This window comes from Pseudorca crassidens, chromosome 14 (assembly GCF_039906515.1).
Source record: "Pseudorca crassidens isolate mPseCra1 chromosome 14, mPseCra1.hap1, whole genome shotgun sequence".
Lineage (NCBI taxonomy): Eukaryota > Metazoa > Chordata > Mammalia > Artiodactyla > Delphinidae > Pseudorca > Pseudorca crassidens.
The window spans coordinates 10382915-10399331 of record NC_090309.1 but is presented as its reverse complement, the minus strand read 5'-3'; the positions used below and the strand labels follow the sequence as shown (position 1 = coordinate 10399331).

Here is a 16417-nt window from a genome sequence, read left to right as displayed (position 1 = left end):
TTTCAGTATATACTTCTAAAAGCTAAGGATTTAATTAAAAAAAAAAACAAACGTAAGTATAACATCACTATCACACCAGAAAACAAACCCAAAACAATTCCTTAATATCTCTGACAGTGTTCAAACATTCCCTGTTGTCTCGTAATTTTGGTAAGCAATTACAAGTCTGATAGAAATGATGCAAGAATACAGGCACTTCTGAAATTGCTTTTTCTGAGGTAAGTAACCTTTGCCAGTAAGTATTTGACAGTTATTAAGTAACCTTTGACAGTAAGTATTTTTTTGTGGTTCCCACAATGTCTAGCACATAGCTTATTGGTCTTTTACTGTTAACAAAGGGAAAATGTACATACTTTTCTGAAAGCATCTGCCCGTTCACTGGCTTTCCCAATGGCAAAACCTTTAAAAGAAAAAGCATAAATATGAAAAGGGGCATAAATTTGGCACATAATGTCTTTTACCACATTTCAGGTTTCAGTTCCTACAACGTTTCACAGTAGCTCATCTTTCCTCTGCCCACAGAAAACCCGCTATCCAAAACAAACGACAAAGCATGAGGCTACAGAGATTTGCTTCTTTGTTTTGGGGCATTTTGGAAACATTACATTTGAACGTACCTATGAAATTCAAGGTTAGATGCATAACATTACCTTTTATGAATTTCTAGATAAAACTACACTGAATAAAAAAACAAACGAAAAACCCAAAAAAACCCTAACCATGCTAAATTAATAAGGTAAATGGTTTTCACAAATTCTGAAAACAGATTAAAATAACCAGAACAGCTGGGAAAAAAACATACACTGCTAGACATACACGGAAATAAAAATCAATGATTCCTGAGTTTGTAAATGCTTAATCCTGTGAAATGAGGTTTACCACAAGTTAAGAAAATGTTTGCATTATTTGCTATCACCATTATTTATTTTGAAGAATGTATTTTGTTTTTAAATTATACACAGAAAAGTAACATAAGACAGTACTGTTCCATGAGATATGCAAGACATCTGAGAAGCTGGGGCAAAAGGGGCTGTGGATTACAATTACTAGTTTAAAAAAAATTAAACCATATAAGTCCTTGAGGAATATATGGGTGAACTTACTTGCTATATAAAGGTATAAAGTTTCTGTGATTTAAAAACTTTCATGTGGAAAAAATTTAAAACTAAGTCAAAATATATGATAGATAAAGGGCTAATGTCCTTAACATACAAAGAGGAAAATCATTGAGGAGAATAATCACCCAACAGAAAGTGGGTGAAACACATGAACTAACAGATCTCAAAAAGGAAATTATAATGGCCAACAGACATGTAAAATGGTGGCCTAACTCTCATAACTAAAGAAATACAGATCAAAACTAAGAGTTATGTTTCATATCGTCACTTACTTACAGTCAGTAAAGTCTGACTCTATCCAGGACTGGCAAGGGTGTGACGGTGCAGATAAACATAAACGGATGCAGCCTTTTGGGAGGGCAATCTGGCAACACTCATCAACATTTCAAATGCATGTAACTTAGAGGCAGCAATTTCACTGCAAGAAATTTCCCCCATCGATATGCTTGCAAAAGTACAACATATGACATGTACAAGAAGCTCACTGTTTTTATAAATAGTAAAAAAAAAAGTATAAACAACATAAATATTCAGCAATAGGAAAAAGGTTACAAAAATTACGCTATCCATACACTGGAACACGATGCAATCAATACAAAAAAATGAGGGGGAATCCACTTATGCTAATATATAAATCTCTGGGTATAATACTAGGCAAGAAAAACAAGCTATAAAATTATGGATATAATATGACCCTTTGTATAATTTTTTTAAAAAAGATATATGGTGATATTTGAACAAAGAATTTCTGAAAAGATATAAAAGTAACTGTTAAGAGTGGTTTCCTTTGGCAACATACTATCTACAGGTATTAATTGTTTTGAAAGTGTCAGTATGGATTTAAATAGGCAGTTTTCCATTTTTCTTTCCACTTTTCTTTCCCTTTTGAAATGTATTCATGTATACATTTCAAAAACAGATGTTCACTATGGAAACTTTAGAGAAAAGTATCAAGAAGAAATTTAAATGATTGGCAAACATACTAATTAAACATTTTTAATCTTTTCAGTGTATATCCTTCCAATCCTTCCAGTCTTTTCTTTGCATATAAACATACTTTTAAAAAACTGGGATTATATTATACAGTTCTATATGAAGTGGGTTTTTGTTTGTCTGTTCATTTGACTTACCATTATTTTGTAAGTAATTTTCCATAATTCTTTAATGGCTATAGACTATTACAATGTATAGCTATACTCTTCTTGTAACTGTGTCCCTACTGTGGAACATTTAGTGTCCACCCCCCTTGTTTTTCACTATTATACATAAACAATAGTGTCTTAAGCCTTTTAAAATATTAATTGTCTTCATGGAAAAAGGCAGATGTAGGAAGATCCTTCTTTTGACTCTAAGGGATTACATGGGTTTACCACAAGGTTTGTGAGCCCAAGCCGCTGAAAGATTTAATTAGTCAAAAAAGCCTGAACCCACTGACCCCACGACTGAGCCCAGGCCACAGCTGTCCCTCCACCACCAGCTCTCCGTATATGATCACAGCCCCATTCACCTGCAGCTCCTCTGCCATTCCCCACAGCGACCAGGACACGGACTGATCTCTTTCTTCCCTCTTTTGCTGTCATGTTGAAAACATTCCTCACCTAAAAGAAAATGTTTCATAAATATTACACGTTAAGAAAATTCTGAAGTAGGGAACTGGAGTGACCTCCTCACACACACACAGGCACACGTGGTGAATACACACATCATCCCTCAATCCCACGAGCACCAACAGCACACTGTCTCCAATGGGAAACCTCCATCTGGACTGTTTCTTCAGGAGTAAAACGGAAGTAAGGCTTTCTCTTCTTATTTCACAGGCTTGTTAGAAAGTTTGACTGAGAAACCTTTTAAAGGATTTGAAACTGTAAAACTCAATGCACCCTATTTTAATGAACGCACCACAAGAAAGATAAAAAGTTGCCGATTAAACTCTGACATAGTTTATAACTAACTGATTATAAAAGCACATCCTTCGAATTCCCTGGAGGTCCAGTGGTTAGGACTTGGCGCTCTCACTGCTGGGGCCTGGGTTCCATCCCCGGTCGGGGGACTAAGATATAACCAGCTGCGGGAGCAGCCAAAAATCAATCAATCAGTCAATCAATCACATCCCAATATCACAGATGTTAAAATATGAAAAAATGTGCATCTTAGAAATGATAAAATGCAGTGTACAGAAATAATTAGCACAGGACTGGATCTCTATGGGTTAGGCTCAACTGAAAACAGAAAATTTGGAAATACCTGCTTATTATGAACTACAAGAAAATCTGCATTTTGGGGGCATATTTATAAATTTACCAAGAACTATGAAACGTTAACTAAACTGCTTACATGGCAGCCCCTTTCCCATAAGGTAAGAAAAGGGGGCTCAAGCCCACTCCTGTGGATAATCCTACAGGAAATCACCCACACAGACAAGAGTTCTTCAAAGGAATTAATTTCAAAAGGGTGTAAGCTAGGACCCAAAGACTTAAAATACTTGTAAATATATCTTAAACTCTGTAATGCAACTGATATTGAAGAAACAATATACACATTCAATCACAAACTCAATACGTGATTATTGCATATGGCATTTAACACTAAGTATGCAGCACTAGCTCAAAGGGAAGTTGACTATTTTAGGAAACACCCTGGAAAGAGTGATTGCAATTTACCTGATACAGGGTTCAGTTTCAAGGGCCTACAAGCAGCCCAGCAGATCATTTCCCCACCAAGAGCTGGACAGTAACTCCAAGCTTTCTACCCTTCCCCATGGCTCCCCTCAATCTCTGCCCGCTGAACTGAGCGTCAGATACACCGAATTCAAGGAGAAATTGCTACTGCAACCTTTGCTTTAAGAAGGAGGAAATTTATATGTAATCTCCAAATTCTGTTACCAACAATACCACTGAAGTTGCTTTGTCTTGAGACCTTAATGGGTGGCCCCCCAGAAGGGCAGCAGTCAGAAAAGCCAATATGATCAAGTAACTGAAATTAAAGTTTCATTATTTCCTTACCCAAAGCAGCTCTGTAGCTCAGAAAAAGTCATGCATCAAAGGCTTTTTCTCACTGTTCCTCTTACCCTCTCCACCCACCCCACTCCATCCATCCCAACTTCTCCGAAGGCTTAACTGGGTATTTAATTCAGCATGCCCACCTCAAGTATTCTGGTATCGAAATCATCATATGTTTCTGTAGGGAGAAAAGAAACAGGTATACAGATAAATGTGTCTATATAATTAGTGTATGAAAGTTATTTTTGTTTTTTTTTTTGTTTTGCGGTATGCGGGCCTCTCACTGCTGTGGCCTCTCCCGTTGCAGAGCACAGGCTCCGGATGCACAGGCTCAGTGGCCATGGCTCACAGGCCCAGCCGCTCCACGGCATGTGGGATCTTCCCGGACCGGGGCACGAACCCGTGTCCCCTGCATCGGCAGGCGGACTCTCAACCACTGCGCCACCAGGGAAGCCCCATCACTGACTTTTAACTAAGAAAGAATCTCAGATATTTTGGTGCCACTATCAAAGCAACACCCTGGTCCTCCATCATCACCAGAAACTGTTCTACCACTAAATTCATAAACTCGACCACTATCTCCCTGACTGCATCCTCCACCTCTCCAGCTCTCACTCAGTGACTGAAAGGTGATGGTCCTTGGGGCTTCCCAGCACCTCCAGACTCTTGCCCACTGTTCCCCTTCCCCATCACCCCTCTGGTCTTCCAGTCTCTCCCACTCAGTCAAGACACCACAGTCTAACACTTCCACCCGGTCTTGTGAATATCCTCAGCTCCCTCACCTCTTCCCCTCCCCACCACCCTATCCAGGATGGAATCAATGCAGCTGTCTGGGCACACCTGACCTGCCAGGTGCTGCTGTAGAGAAGTCAAAGCATGGGACACACTTGGGCCACGAAAGACTCATGGTCTCCAACTCAGTCAAGTCCTCCCTGCTGCCTGCTGGCCTTTTACATCCTTTTAGTTAGGTCTCTCTCCTCTCACCACAGCAGCCATTTCAAACACTCTCTGTGTTCTTTTATTTTTAATGACTTTTTACTACAGAAAATTTACATTCATAGGCAAAAAGCACCCCAAAAAACAGTAAAACGTGAGCTTATGTACCATTAGCTAGCTTCAACGATTATCAACTCACAGCCAATCTTCTTTCCTCTAAACTCTGTCCAAGTCCCAGTCCACTGGATAATTCTGAGGCCCGTCCCAGATACCCTACCTTTTCATCAAAATATTCTGGTGGCCGTGCTCATCCACGCCCATCTCCTCCTCACAGACTAACTGAAGGCTCCAGAGAGACAGCATTGACACAGGCCCCACCCCCTCCTTCCACTACCAACAACACAGCTTACCTGGCTCTGTCCCCTGCCCTTTCTCCCGTCACAAGTTCGTCCATTTACCTACACTCTAAATCTGGGCCCTCCCTAGGGACGTAAGTTTATGGGTTTTTTCTCTCCCTCCCGTATCTTCATTCTCCCAGTGGAAGCATTCTGCTCAGTCCTAAGCATGCTGGCCTGAGTCTCTCCACCTCAACCTCTCGTCTCCTCTTTGAGCCGAACTAAAGAAAGCAGCGGAACCCTTGTCTACTTCTTCATCTCCTATTCATTGACAAGAATGAATATTTCAGATGATTTTTACTTCTTTACGTACTCAGGAAGCAGTGGGGAGATGACTTTGTTTTCTAATTTAGTCTGATAAATATTCTCAACTTTTATTTCATGTGTACTTTTATGAGGCTTAATGACAACTATTTGGTTTCTTCTGTTAGCAAAACAGCACTCCCAAGCCATGCTGCTCCGTACCCAATGACCAGCAGCATTTGGGAAACTGCATCCCACAGATGACTTATACAGAGCCATATGCACACCACCAAGTTCAAATGCTCTGAGAAGCCACACAGTAAAGACACCAGAACCCAGTGCTTTGCCCCCTATTTGTGGAATACTTCTTGGCTTATAGGCCTCTAGTGCTCCATAAAATACATTTGGGTAATAATGTGAAGTTATTTCAATGATGCTCAAATCCTTTTTAGGAAGAAGGCAATCTAAACAGACGAGTAAATAAAATCATATCAAAGAATTCCAGAAATAGGAGTGCTCTCTCTGTCACAATGTAAGCAAAACCAGGACTCTGCTACCTCCATTGGGACCAGGGTCAGGGGGGCCAAGACTGACGCCTCCCCATGTGTTTCCGCTCCATCCTCGCTCCCGTTTAACCTTCATCTTCCTCTTCCAGTCCCACTCTTCTCTCTGCCGGACCATATCCGCCTCTACCTTCTCCTGCTCTTCCTTGCTTCTTTGGGCAATGGTCTGCACAGCTCCATTTCTCATAAGAGGGACATTCAGACCAGGCCATAGGAAGCCATAACGCCCTGAAGGTTTAAAAACATACATAAATAAGGATTTTTTTAAAAGCATTCATTTCTTGAGTATTAAAATGCCAGGCAATGTGTATATAGATAATGATACCGCTGGTGGGAGCTTAAGCTAACATAATCACTCTACAGGCCACTTGGCATTGTTCATTAAAATTTTAAACATACCTACCGTAACAGCTAGTAATTCTACTTACTGGTATTGCCTAGAAAAACACTCCCATGCAGGTATGAGGCATATGTGTGCTTGGACAAGGATGTCCACTGAAGTGTTATTTGTAAAGGCAAAAAACAGAAACAATCTAAATGTCCAGCAATATTGGAACAGTAAAATGAACTACGGCATATCCAACCTATGAAATACTCTATACTAAATTCAAAGAATAAGTTAGCACTATAGGTTCTGATATAGAACAATTTCCAAGACCTATTATTGAGTGAAAAAAAGCAAGTAAGACAATATGTACCATATGACATAATCTAATTATTTTTAAAAGAAAATATATACTCCTTTTAGGGTATTTATATATATAAAAGCATTAGAAAATGTCAGAAGGAAACACATCAAAATGAAATCAGTGGTTTCCTTAGGGGAGGCAACTGGGATTGGGGGAGATAAAAAAGGCATCAAGGGGGACTTTAGGTTTCTCTATTTTTTTTTATTGAGAAATTTTTTTTATTGAGAAAGTATACATATATGATTGTTTAAAATGTTAAAAAAATAAATAAATAAAAAAGATATAAGGTAAGTCATGGAGAAAAACATCCAAGTAGACATGCAACAGCTACAAGTGCAGTGAAAGGTGTTTTCTTTACATCCAAAAGGCTATTACTATCAAAGATAATTTGTCAGCAACCACAGTAAAGAATGTTGATTCAAGTATACTATTTTTATTCTTTAAAAAACACAAGTATAAACAATCATGTGTTCCAGAAGTTGGCAAAGTAAGGCCCACAATCCAAATCTACTCCACCACTTTTTTTTATTTTTAATCTATTTATTTATTTATTTTTGGCTGTGTTAGGTCTTTGTTGCTGCGCGCGGGCTTCCTCTAGTTGTGGCGAGCAGGGGCTACTCTTCGTTGCGGTGCGTGGGCTTCTTATTCCGGTGCCTACTCTTGTCGCGGAGCACGGGCTCTAGGCGTGCAGGCTGCAGTAGTTATGGCTCGCAGGCTCTAGAGCGCAGGCTCAGTAGTTGTGGCGCACGGGCTTAGCTGTTCCGCAGCATGTGGGATCTTCCCAGACCAGGGCTCAAACCCGTGTTCCCTGCATTGGCAGGCGGATTCTTAACCACTGCCCCACCAGGGAAGCCCTAGCCCACCACTTATTTTTGTAAATAAAGTTTTACTGGAACACAGGTATGCTCATTTGGTTATGTATTGTCTATGACTGTTCTTGTGCTACAACAGCAGAGTTGAATAGTTGGAACAGAGACCATGTGGCCCATAAGGCTAAAAAAGTATTTACTACCTGGCCCTTCAGAGAGAAAGTTAAGCCAGTTCTCCAGTTATTCCACCTTCTACCTCTGAATCGTAAGTTCTCTGAGGATAGGGACTTTTGCAGCAGATGCCACACAAGGGCATTTAAGGCTTGTTGAATGAATAACTAAATGAATGAATCCCTTTCTATGGGATTTTCCTTTCCCTGAATCATGGGGCAATAAGCCATTTGGCTGGACCCTAAAATCACAGAACCTAATACCCTTCATGAGAAATGTTTTATGCTTCTAGTTTGTAAAATATCTATAAAATTTTGGAGAAAAAATCTTAGAAAGCACATTAGCTGTTTTTATAAATAAGTTTACCTTCACCGATGATCTGACCCCTGTTCAAATCTTTTCTTTTCTTTTTCTTAGTTCTTTTGCCTCTTCCTTTTCTTGTTCCGGCACCAGACTCTGCTAAGGCACCTTTCCACAGCTCATCTGCTGTCACTATAAAGAAATAGGTTTTAAAAAATTTCTTCAAGAAATGATCTACGGTCTATTGATTTATTCCTGTTGAATACAAAAGGCTGGAAGAAGTCGGGTCACATATCATTACGGCAATGAAAGCAAAATTGAAACATTCTTTGTACACATCACATGGTTACATTTGGAAAGCCCAAGAGGAAGCGATTCTACTCCTTTTACAGAATATGGCCTTCCCGCACAAAAGACAACCATATTTCAATCCCTGTTACTTTCCAGTAGATTTGTCTCCCAGACATTTTAACAACTGTGTGACCAGTCTCTTCCCTGCCCTCTTGCCTCCATTATAACTATTGAGATAATCAGTAACTAGACTTCCAAAATACAGATCTCTTAGCCCAAAGTACCAACACTGCAATTTGAACCCAAAAATCTTAATAATTTGGATTGTTTGCTCTATTCTGTAAATGCCCTAAACATCTCTGTATATCCTTCAAAATGAGATGCCCAAATTCACCTTCAACTCTGATTATAGCCTAACCAATACTTGCAAAAGAATGAGTGTGTAGAGGTCTGATAGTTAATACCTGCATGTGTATGTGTGTATTTCTTAAATCACTGTTGTTGTCTTTTTCTTTATATATAGACCCTGACACTGCTGATTTATTTCCATTTGTGAATTTCCAGGGTCCCCAGATCTTTTTCTATCATAAATTACAAGCAGTATTTTCCCCTTTGTACTTGTGGAATATTCAGATTCTTTACTTTTGACCACTTCTGAATTTTACTGGTCTATGTTGTTTAGCTAGCTATGTTGTTTATTAGATTTAAATTGTCTTCACAAGGACTTCTACCTTTCACAGTATCACCAATTGATTTTATGACCACAGATTGTTCCATTACCAATTTAATAAAGAATCAGAGCCATACAAATGTTGTACTAGTCAAAAATCTAAGATACATATATCTACATGCCTGAAATATTAAACATATTCTAGAACTCAAATGAGTATCTTCATTCTCCTCTTCTGAGCCCTTAAGCTTTAAAAGTTCTACCATACCAAGGGGGTAAGAGGGGGTGGGTGGGATGAATTGGGAGATTGGGATTGACATATATACACTATATATACACTATTGATACTATGCATAAAACAGATAACTAGTAAGAACCTACTGTATAGCTCAGGGAACTCTACTCAATGCTCTGTGGGGACCTATATAGGAAGGAAATCCCAAAAAGAGGGGATCTATATTATACATATAGCTGATTCAGTCTGCTGTACAGTAGAAACTAACACAACATTGTAAAGCAACTATACTCCAATAAAAATTTTTAAAAATAATAAAAATGAAAGTTCTACCTGCTAGCCTCCTGAAAGGCCTTACACCTTGATCCTTTGGGTAGATAACATGAAAAGGGAAAAATGCTTTGGATTTATAATATTTTTAAATGCTTTATAGCTATACAGTACCCTGTTTTTAAAAATACAAATGTATTATTACAGATGATCTGCATAACTGAAGCTCACAAAAGTAAGTAAGCTTCCACATCACATGCTGCGTTGTGTATCCCTGATCAAAGCAAAGGGTTAACTTCAAACTTTAGGCTGACACTGATTCTTTTAAAAGAACCACAGGTTTGAAATAAAATTACCAACCTCAAACTAAACTCTCACTAAAGACTGCTTTTCTTTCCTAATTGCTTAAAAATGATGGTATCTATAAACGCCATCAAAAACTTGAAAGTTCACAGAGAGAGCACTTTTAATGGAGGCATAAGGAGGTCCATCAATTACAGTTTCTCTTAGAATCAGAATAAGCAAATCACTCATTAAGACTAAAAGGGATTCAATTTTAAAAGAAACAATATTAAGACGAAGATTTAAAAGATTCCACCATTTAATGGTGGACCCTCTATGGCAGAGGGATAGATTTACAAATACAATGTTAAACATTTTTAGGAAATCTTAATGAGTTTTGAAAAAATTATGGTTTTCTTTATTTCTTGGAAGAGATTTAGAAAGTCAAAGACTAGTTCCTATTAAAACAGCAAAAACTAGCCCCATGCTGGTTTCAACTGAGTTCACCCCCACCCCGCCCTGACTTGGGAGCAATAAACTCATAAGGGTACAGAGTCCTATGACTGAGGAAGAAGGGAGGCTAATGGAGAGTCAGAGGCAGGTGTGAGTGGTCTCAGAGGGCAAGGGGCACCTCTAGAACAAGAAGAGTTAGAGAAAAGGCCTTTCAGGGCAGGGAAAAGACTATTTTTAAAAAGGCCTGTAAGTCGGATATACACCCGCCCAACACCCCCCAACCACCACCATCGAAGCACAAAGTCAGCTCTCAGAAAACACTGGGGCTGGGGGCACCAAGAGCCTCATGGCTCCAACTCTACCCACCTCTCTTTTCTCTTTACACCAAAATCCTCTAATACAAGGAAGACTGTGTTACTTGCAATTCCCCATCACCTGGTCCTCTTTTCTGCATAGCTACACAAATAACCTAGTAGGTCATTATTTAATTTAATCCAAATTAAAGTGATCTGTACCCACACAATGAAATATTCCACAGTTATGACACTGCACTGGAGAAGCCCATGTACTGTCATGGGAAAATGTATAGCGTACTGCTGTATGAAAATAGCAGCAAATCCAGGATTTCAGGGTAGTAGGATTACAAGTGATTTTTTGCTTTTTGATTCTGTATTTACCAAATAGTCTAAAATGAATTGGCTTTATAATCCTAATTTCTTTTAATTTGCCTAATGCTGAATTGTGGATTCAATCTCCATTTCTTACAAGCTAATTTCAGTTCAGACTGGACTCTCAAATACTATCTCAGGTAGGAGTAATATTAGTAAAACAACATCTACTTAAAATTAACTTTTCCTGATTAGTCCTATCTCCTCAACTAAAGTGCAACTGAAAACAGATTTTGAGTATATTCTTGGTGTGAGTCTAAATCAGCAGGGATTTGGGCCACAATTCCATCCTGGAATTCCAGGGATTCCACAGGTCCTTTAGACCTCAGGTGCCCCAAATGAGGGGATTAAAGTAAACCAGTACTCCCAAAAGTGTGTATAGTACAACTGGTAGCATGTAAGATAATTCTAGGAGGTACATGGAGGAACATTTTTATTTGAATAGCACAGGCGTACCTTGGAGACATTGTGGGTTTGGTTCCCGACCACTGTGACGAAGCAAATATCACAATAAAGTGAGTCACACACATTTTCTGGTTTCCCAGTGCCTATAAAAGTTACGTTTATACTATACTGCAGTCTTAAGCATGCAATAGCATTATGTCTAAAACAACAATATATATACTTTAATTTAAAAAAATTCAAAAATAAAATAAAAAATACTCTACTGCTAAAAAATGCTAATCTTCAGCCAGTCATAGTAGCAACATCAAAGACCACTGATCACATATCACCATATCAAATATAATAATAACTAAAAAGTCTGAGATAGTGCAAGAATTACCAAAATATGACACAGAGACAACACACAAATGCTGTTGGAAAAAATGGTGCAGATAGATTTGTTCAACACAGGTTGCCACAAACCTTAAATATGTCAAAAACGCAATATCCACAAAGCCCAATACAGTGAAGTGCAATAAAATGAGGTACGCCTGTACATCATCATTAATACATTAAAATGAGGTATGCCTGTACGTCATATATTAATCTCTGAAGTGTTAGTTCACTTAAGGAGGAAAAAGAAAAAGAAGAAAAATTAAGATACAAATCCACCTTTTATTTTCCTGTTTCATGAAATGGGAAGTTTGTGGCCAGTCTACGTACATTTAGTGAAGAAACTATAGAATCTATACTGTTGGCCCATCAAGTTACTGGGAGAAGAAATACAGCACTGTGTCTGTAGCGCACGGGTCAAGCTGATAAAATGACGGTTGTCTCTGGTTCCTGGAGATGACACACAGCCTGCAGGTAGATGGAATAAAACTTTGTTAGATGCTCCACACCTATGGAGAAACACTGCCAGCACCAAAAAATTAACTGTTACTAATAAAAATAAGTCACTAAAATCCTGAACTTTTAAGAATCTTTTTTTTTTTTTTTGCGGTACACGGCCTCTCACTGTTGTGGCCTCTCCCATTGCGGAGCACAGGCTCCGGACGCACAGGCCCAGCGGCCATGGCTCACAGGCCTAGCCACTCCGCGGCATGTGGGATCTTCCCGGACTGGGGCACAAACCCGTGTCCCCTGCGTCGGCAGGCGGACTCTCAACCACTGTGCCACCAGGGAAGGCCTAAGAATCATATTTCGAGGACAGTCTTTCTTTAAAAAATAAAACTTCTGGAGGCTGGCTCAGATGACATAGTGAGGTCTCTCTGGACCTATTAGCTTACTTTGTAAATTACTCAATTAAAAGTAAATAGAAAATACTGGCTTTTCATTTTAAATATATTCAGATATTCAAAAATCATTCTAAATCCCATTATGTTGGACACATTTTAGTTTTCCTTGTAACCTTCTCAATCTTCAACAAAATATCAAGTGCACATGAATTTATTCTTGTAGTTTAGAACTACAATCCTTGACATACTTTAAGAGTGTAAAAATCACTACCATCAAATTTAGAATTCTTTAATCTTTTTCTAAAGACCAAAATACTATTCACAAATAATAATGTAGTTAGCCTACAAAGGTCCAACTGTCAAAAATAGAAAGAAATCAACTTCAGACTTCAGAAATAATCTCTTTCAATGTACTGTTGCTACAACTGTTTGCTCAAATTGCATTGTGCTTTTTAAAACAGGAGGTGGCAGCAGCTCATGCTAAATCACATTTGAAGTCCAATTACAGATTATCATCCACCAATGATCAATTAACAATTTTGCTCTGATCCTTTGAATGCTTATTAATTTCAGACCATGAAGTCTCCATGTCAGGAATAGCATGGAGTCCACAGAGGGCCAAGCCCAGGAAGCTCCCTTGGGTGGACTTCTTCAAAGACAGAGTCTGCCCTTGAAGGTTTCACTTCAGTGTTTAACAGTTTTCACCATGAAGAATTGCTTCCTTCTAATTTAAATCTCTTCTATTAAATCAAACTGGTTAATTAGTGATGTGTTTCAGGGATTTTAGAAAAATTATTGCTATTTCTGACCAATCTGTTGCAGCCTTTAGGAAAATACTGCAACAGGTACAAAGAATACAAAGCAATTTTTTAAAAACAAGGCAATTACTAACTCTAGGGAAAAGAAAATGTTGTAGGAGAAAGGAAACATAATAAGAGAATACAGCTGACCCTTAAACAGCGTGAGGGTGATGGGCACTGACCCCCCCCCCCCAGCCAGTTAAAAATCCACATATAACATATAGTTGGCCTTCCCTATCTGCGATTCCACATCCTTGGATTCAACCAACCTCGAATTGCATGGTACTGTAGTACTTATTTCTTGAAAAAAATCCACATATAATTGGACCCGTGCAGTTCAAACCCGTTCTGGTTGTACAGGGTCAACTGTACTACCTAGCTCGGCTGTGAAGAACACATACATAACTGCCTACAGATTCGACCAAAACTGTGCTTACAACTATGCTCAGAAAAAGCAGGGATGGTGCCTAATTAAATCTTCAATTAGCATAATGACGTTAACAGAAAAAAGAACAAGTATATACACTATCTGTTTAGAAATATAACCAGATGGAAGTTAAAGTGTCACTGGAAGATGAGAAGGCCTAGAAAAGGGAAGTGGTTTTTTTTTTTTTTTTTTTGCGGTACGCAAGCATGTGGGATCTTCTTGGACCGGGGCACGAACCCGTGTCCCCTGCATCGGCAGGCGGACTCTCAATCACTGCGCCACCAGGGAAGCCCTGGGAAGTGGTTTTAAGATATAAACCTTTTAGTACTCTTCGGAAGTACAATGTTTCAAGATAACAATCTTTAAAGTAGGAACTACCATCCTCATTTTATAGAAGAGGAAACTGAGGGTCCAAGGAGTGTCATTAGTACATGGTCGCACAGGCAGAAAGTGGAGGAGCCGAGAACTGTGCAGTCATTCCACCAGTCAGCACTCTCCCCACCCCTTCTACAAACACTGTGTTTCCAGAACACATCACAGTATCCAAGACAGCTCAGGACCCAGTCCTACCATTACTGGCTGTGTGACCTTAAAGCAAGTCACTTAGCCTCTCAGAGACTCACTTCAGCATCTGTAAAATGGGAATAACAACTCCTCATAAAAACTGGTGTGAGGATTAACCAAGATAACATACTATTAACCTGACACAGTCATTACTCAATAAATCATTGCTATTATTTTTTAAAGCCTTGAATTATAACAGCTGTAATCATTAAAAATTTGAAAAATACTCATTAGACCTTATCCATTTCTATTACAAAGAATGTACTTCATTCCTCTACATTTTTAAAAAACTACATAAAGTACTCTTAACACTAGCTCTTATAAGAAAAGGTAGTTAGATAAATAAATCTCACCATTGCTGGGAACAGTCTTCAATGCCAAAATGGAAGCTGCTGGAAAGCTGTTTAGGTAAAGCTGCCTGGACCATAGATGACCTATAAATTAAAAAAAAAAAATTAAGATCCATTTCTACATGAAAAGAAACATTTTTTAACACCTAAAGAATAGTATTATCTATAGAATAAAAGAATCAAGACAAGTAAATGAGTAATTTCTGGGCTCCATGACCACTTGCCCAAGTAAATGAAATCACATCACATCGGCTCCTTCACTCTCACATCTGACCTGTTACCAAGCCCTAGAGATTCTCCTCAAAAATCAATCCACCTCTCAGCTACACACCCTCCTACAGTCTCACTGCCCCTCTTTGTTCAAGCTCCATCCCTCAGCCACGTGGTAAGGACAGTCTCCTGTTGACAGTCTCCTAACAGGTCTCCAGTCTGCCTCCAGTCTCCCTCTAATTCACCATCTGCTGTCAAGCAGGCCCTTCTCTCTCTCTCTCTTTTTTTTTTTTTTTTGCTTATTTCAAACTCCTAATTTACCCCCCTCCCCTTTTCCCTTTGGTAACAGGCAGGCCTTTCTAAAACTACAAGTCTAGTCACCGCACAGCCCTGATATATCATTCTTTGGCTCCCTACTATCTGCAGAACAAATTCAAAACTCAGCATCACCTACAGGGCTGCGACTTGGCCCCAACCTTCCACGTCAGCCTCATCTCCACCACTCTCCTCTCCATCCCCCTCTGGCCACACCAGACTCGCAGTCAGTATGGAACACACTCAGCTCTTGAATCCTTTACTGTGTCTCTGACAGGTTCTCCTGGTTTGCCTGAAACACCACCTCTCGGTGAAGGCTCCCCAATTCCCACAGCACTCTGCTCCCCTCTTTCATCAGGAGCCCCTGCAGCGCCAGGCTGTAACTATACGGTGTATCACTTCACACAGTGCAGTACTTCAGAACAGGCTCTGACAACATTCACTGGACACTAATTTTTGAAAAAGGCGCCAAGAAAAACCAGTGGAGAAAGAATAATCTTTCCAACAAATGATGCTGGGACAACTGAGTATTCACATGCAAAAAGAATGAAGTTGGAGCCCTACTTATACCATACATAAAACTTAACTCAAAATGGATCAAAGACCTAAAGGTAAGAGCAAAAACTATAAAACCTTTAGAATAAAACATAAGGGTAAATAATTATGACCTTGGATTTTGCAATGGTTTCTTAGATATGACACTAAAAGCATAAGCAACAAAAACCAAAAACAGGTAAATCAGACATTATCCAAATTTAAAACTTTTGTGTTTCAAAGGACACTATCAAGAAAATGAAAAGACAACACACAGATGGGGAGAAAATTTTACAAATCACTTATCTGACAAGGGACTTGTATCTAGAAAATATAAAGAACTCTTACAATTCACTAATAAAAAGACAGCCCAGTTTAAAAATGGATATAGATTAGAACAGACATTTCTCCAAAGAACATATAGAAATGGCCAAGAAGCACAAAAAAAGACGTTCATTAGCCATCAGGGAAATGCAAATCAAAACCACAAATTGATACCACTT

At 38.9% G+C, this 16417-nt stretch overlaps 1 protein-coding gene across 1 annotated transcript in view; it reads right to left on the bottom strand.

Annotated features, from left to right (window-relative positions):
• MRPS5 (mitochondrial ribosomal protein S5) overlaps positions 1–16417 on the bottom strand; it is a 29995-nt gene that overhangs the window by 11537 nt on the left and 2041 nt on the right. The window contains exons 2-8 of the mRNA XM_067704334.1: positions 14859–14939; positions 12200–12337; positions 8290–8415; positions 6249–6482; positions 4261–4295; positions 2626–2716; positions 354–400 (exon numbers count right to left, since the gene is read on the bottom strand). Coding sequence (XP_067560435.1) covers positions 354–400; positions 2626–2716; positions 4261–4295; positions 6249–6482; positions 8290–8415; positions 12200–12337; positions 14859–14939 — 752 coding nt within the window. The remainder of the gene's footprint in view (positions 1–353; positions 401–2625; positions 2717–4260; positions 4296–6248; positions 6483–8289; positions 8416–12199; positions 12338–14858; positions 14940–16417) is intronic.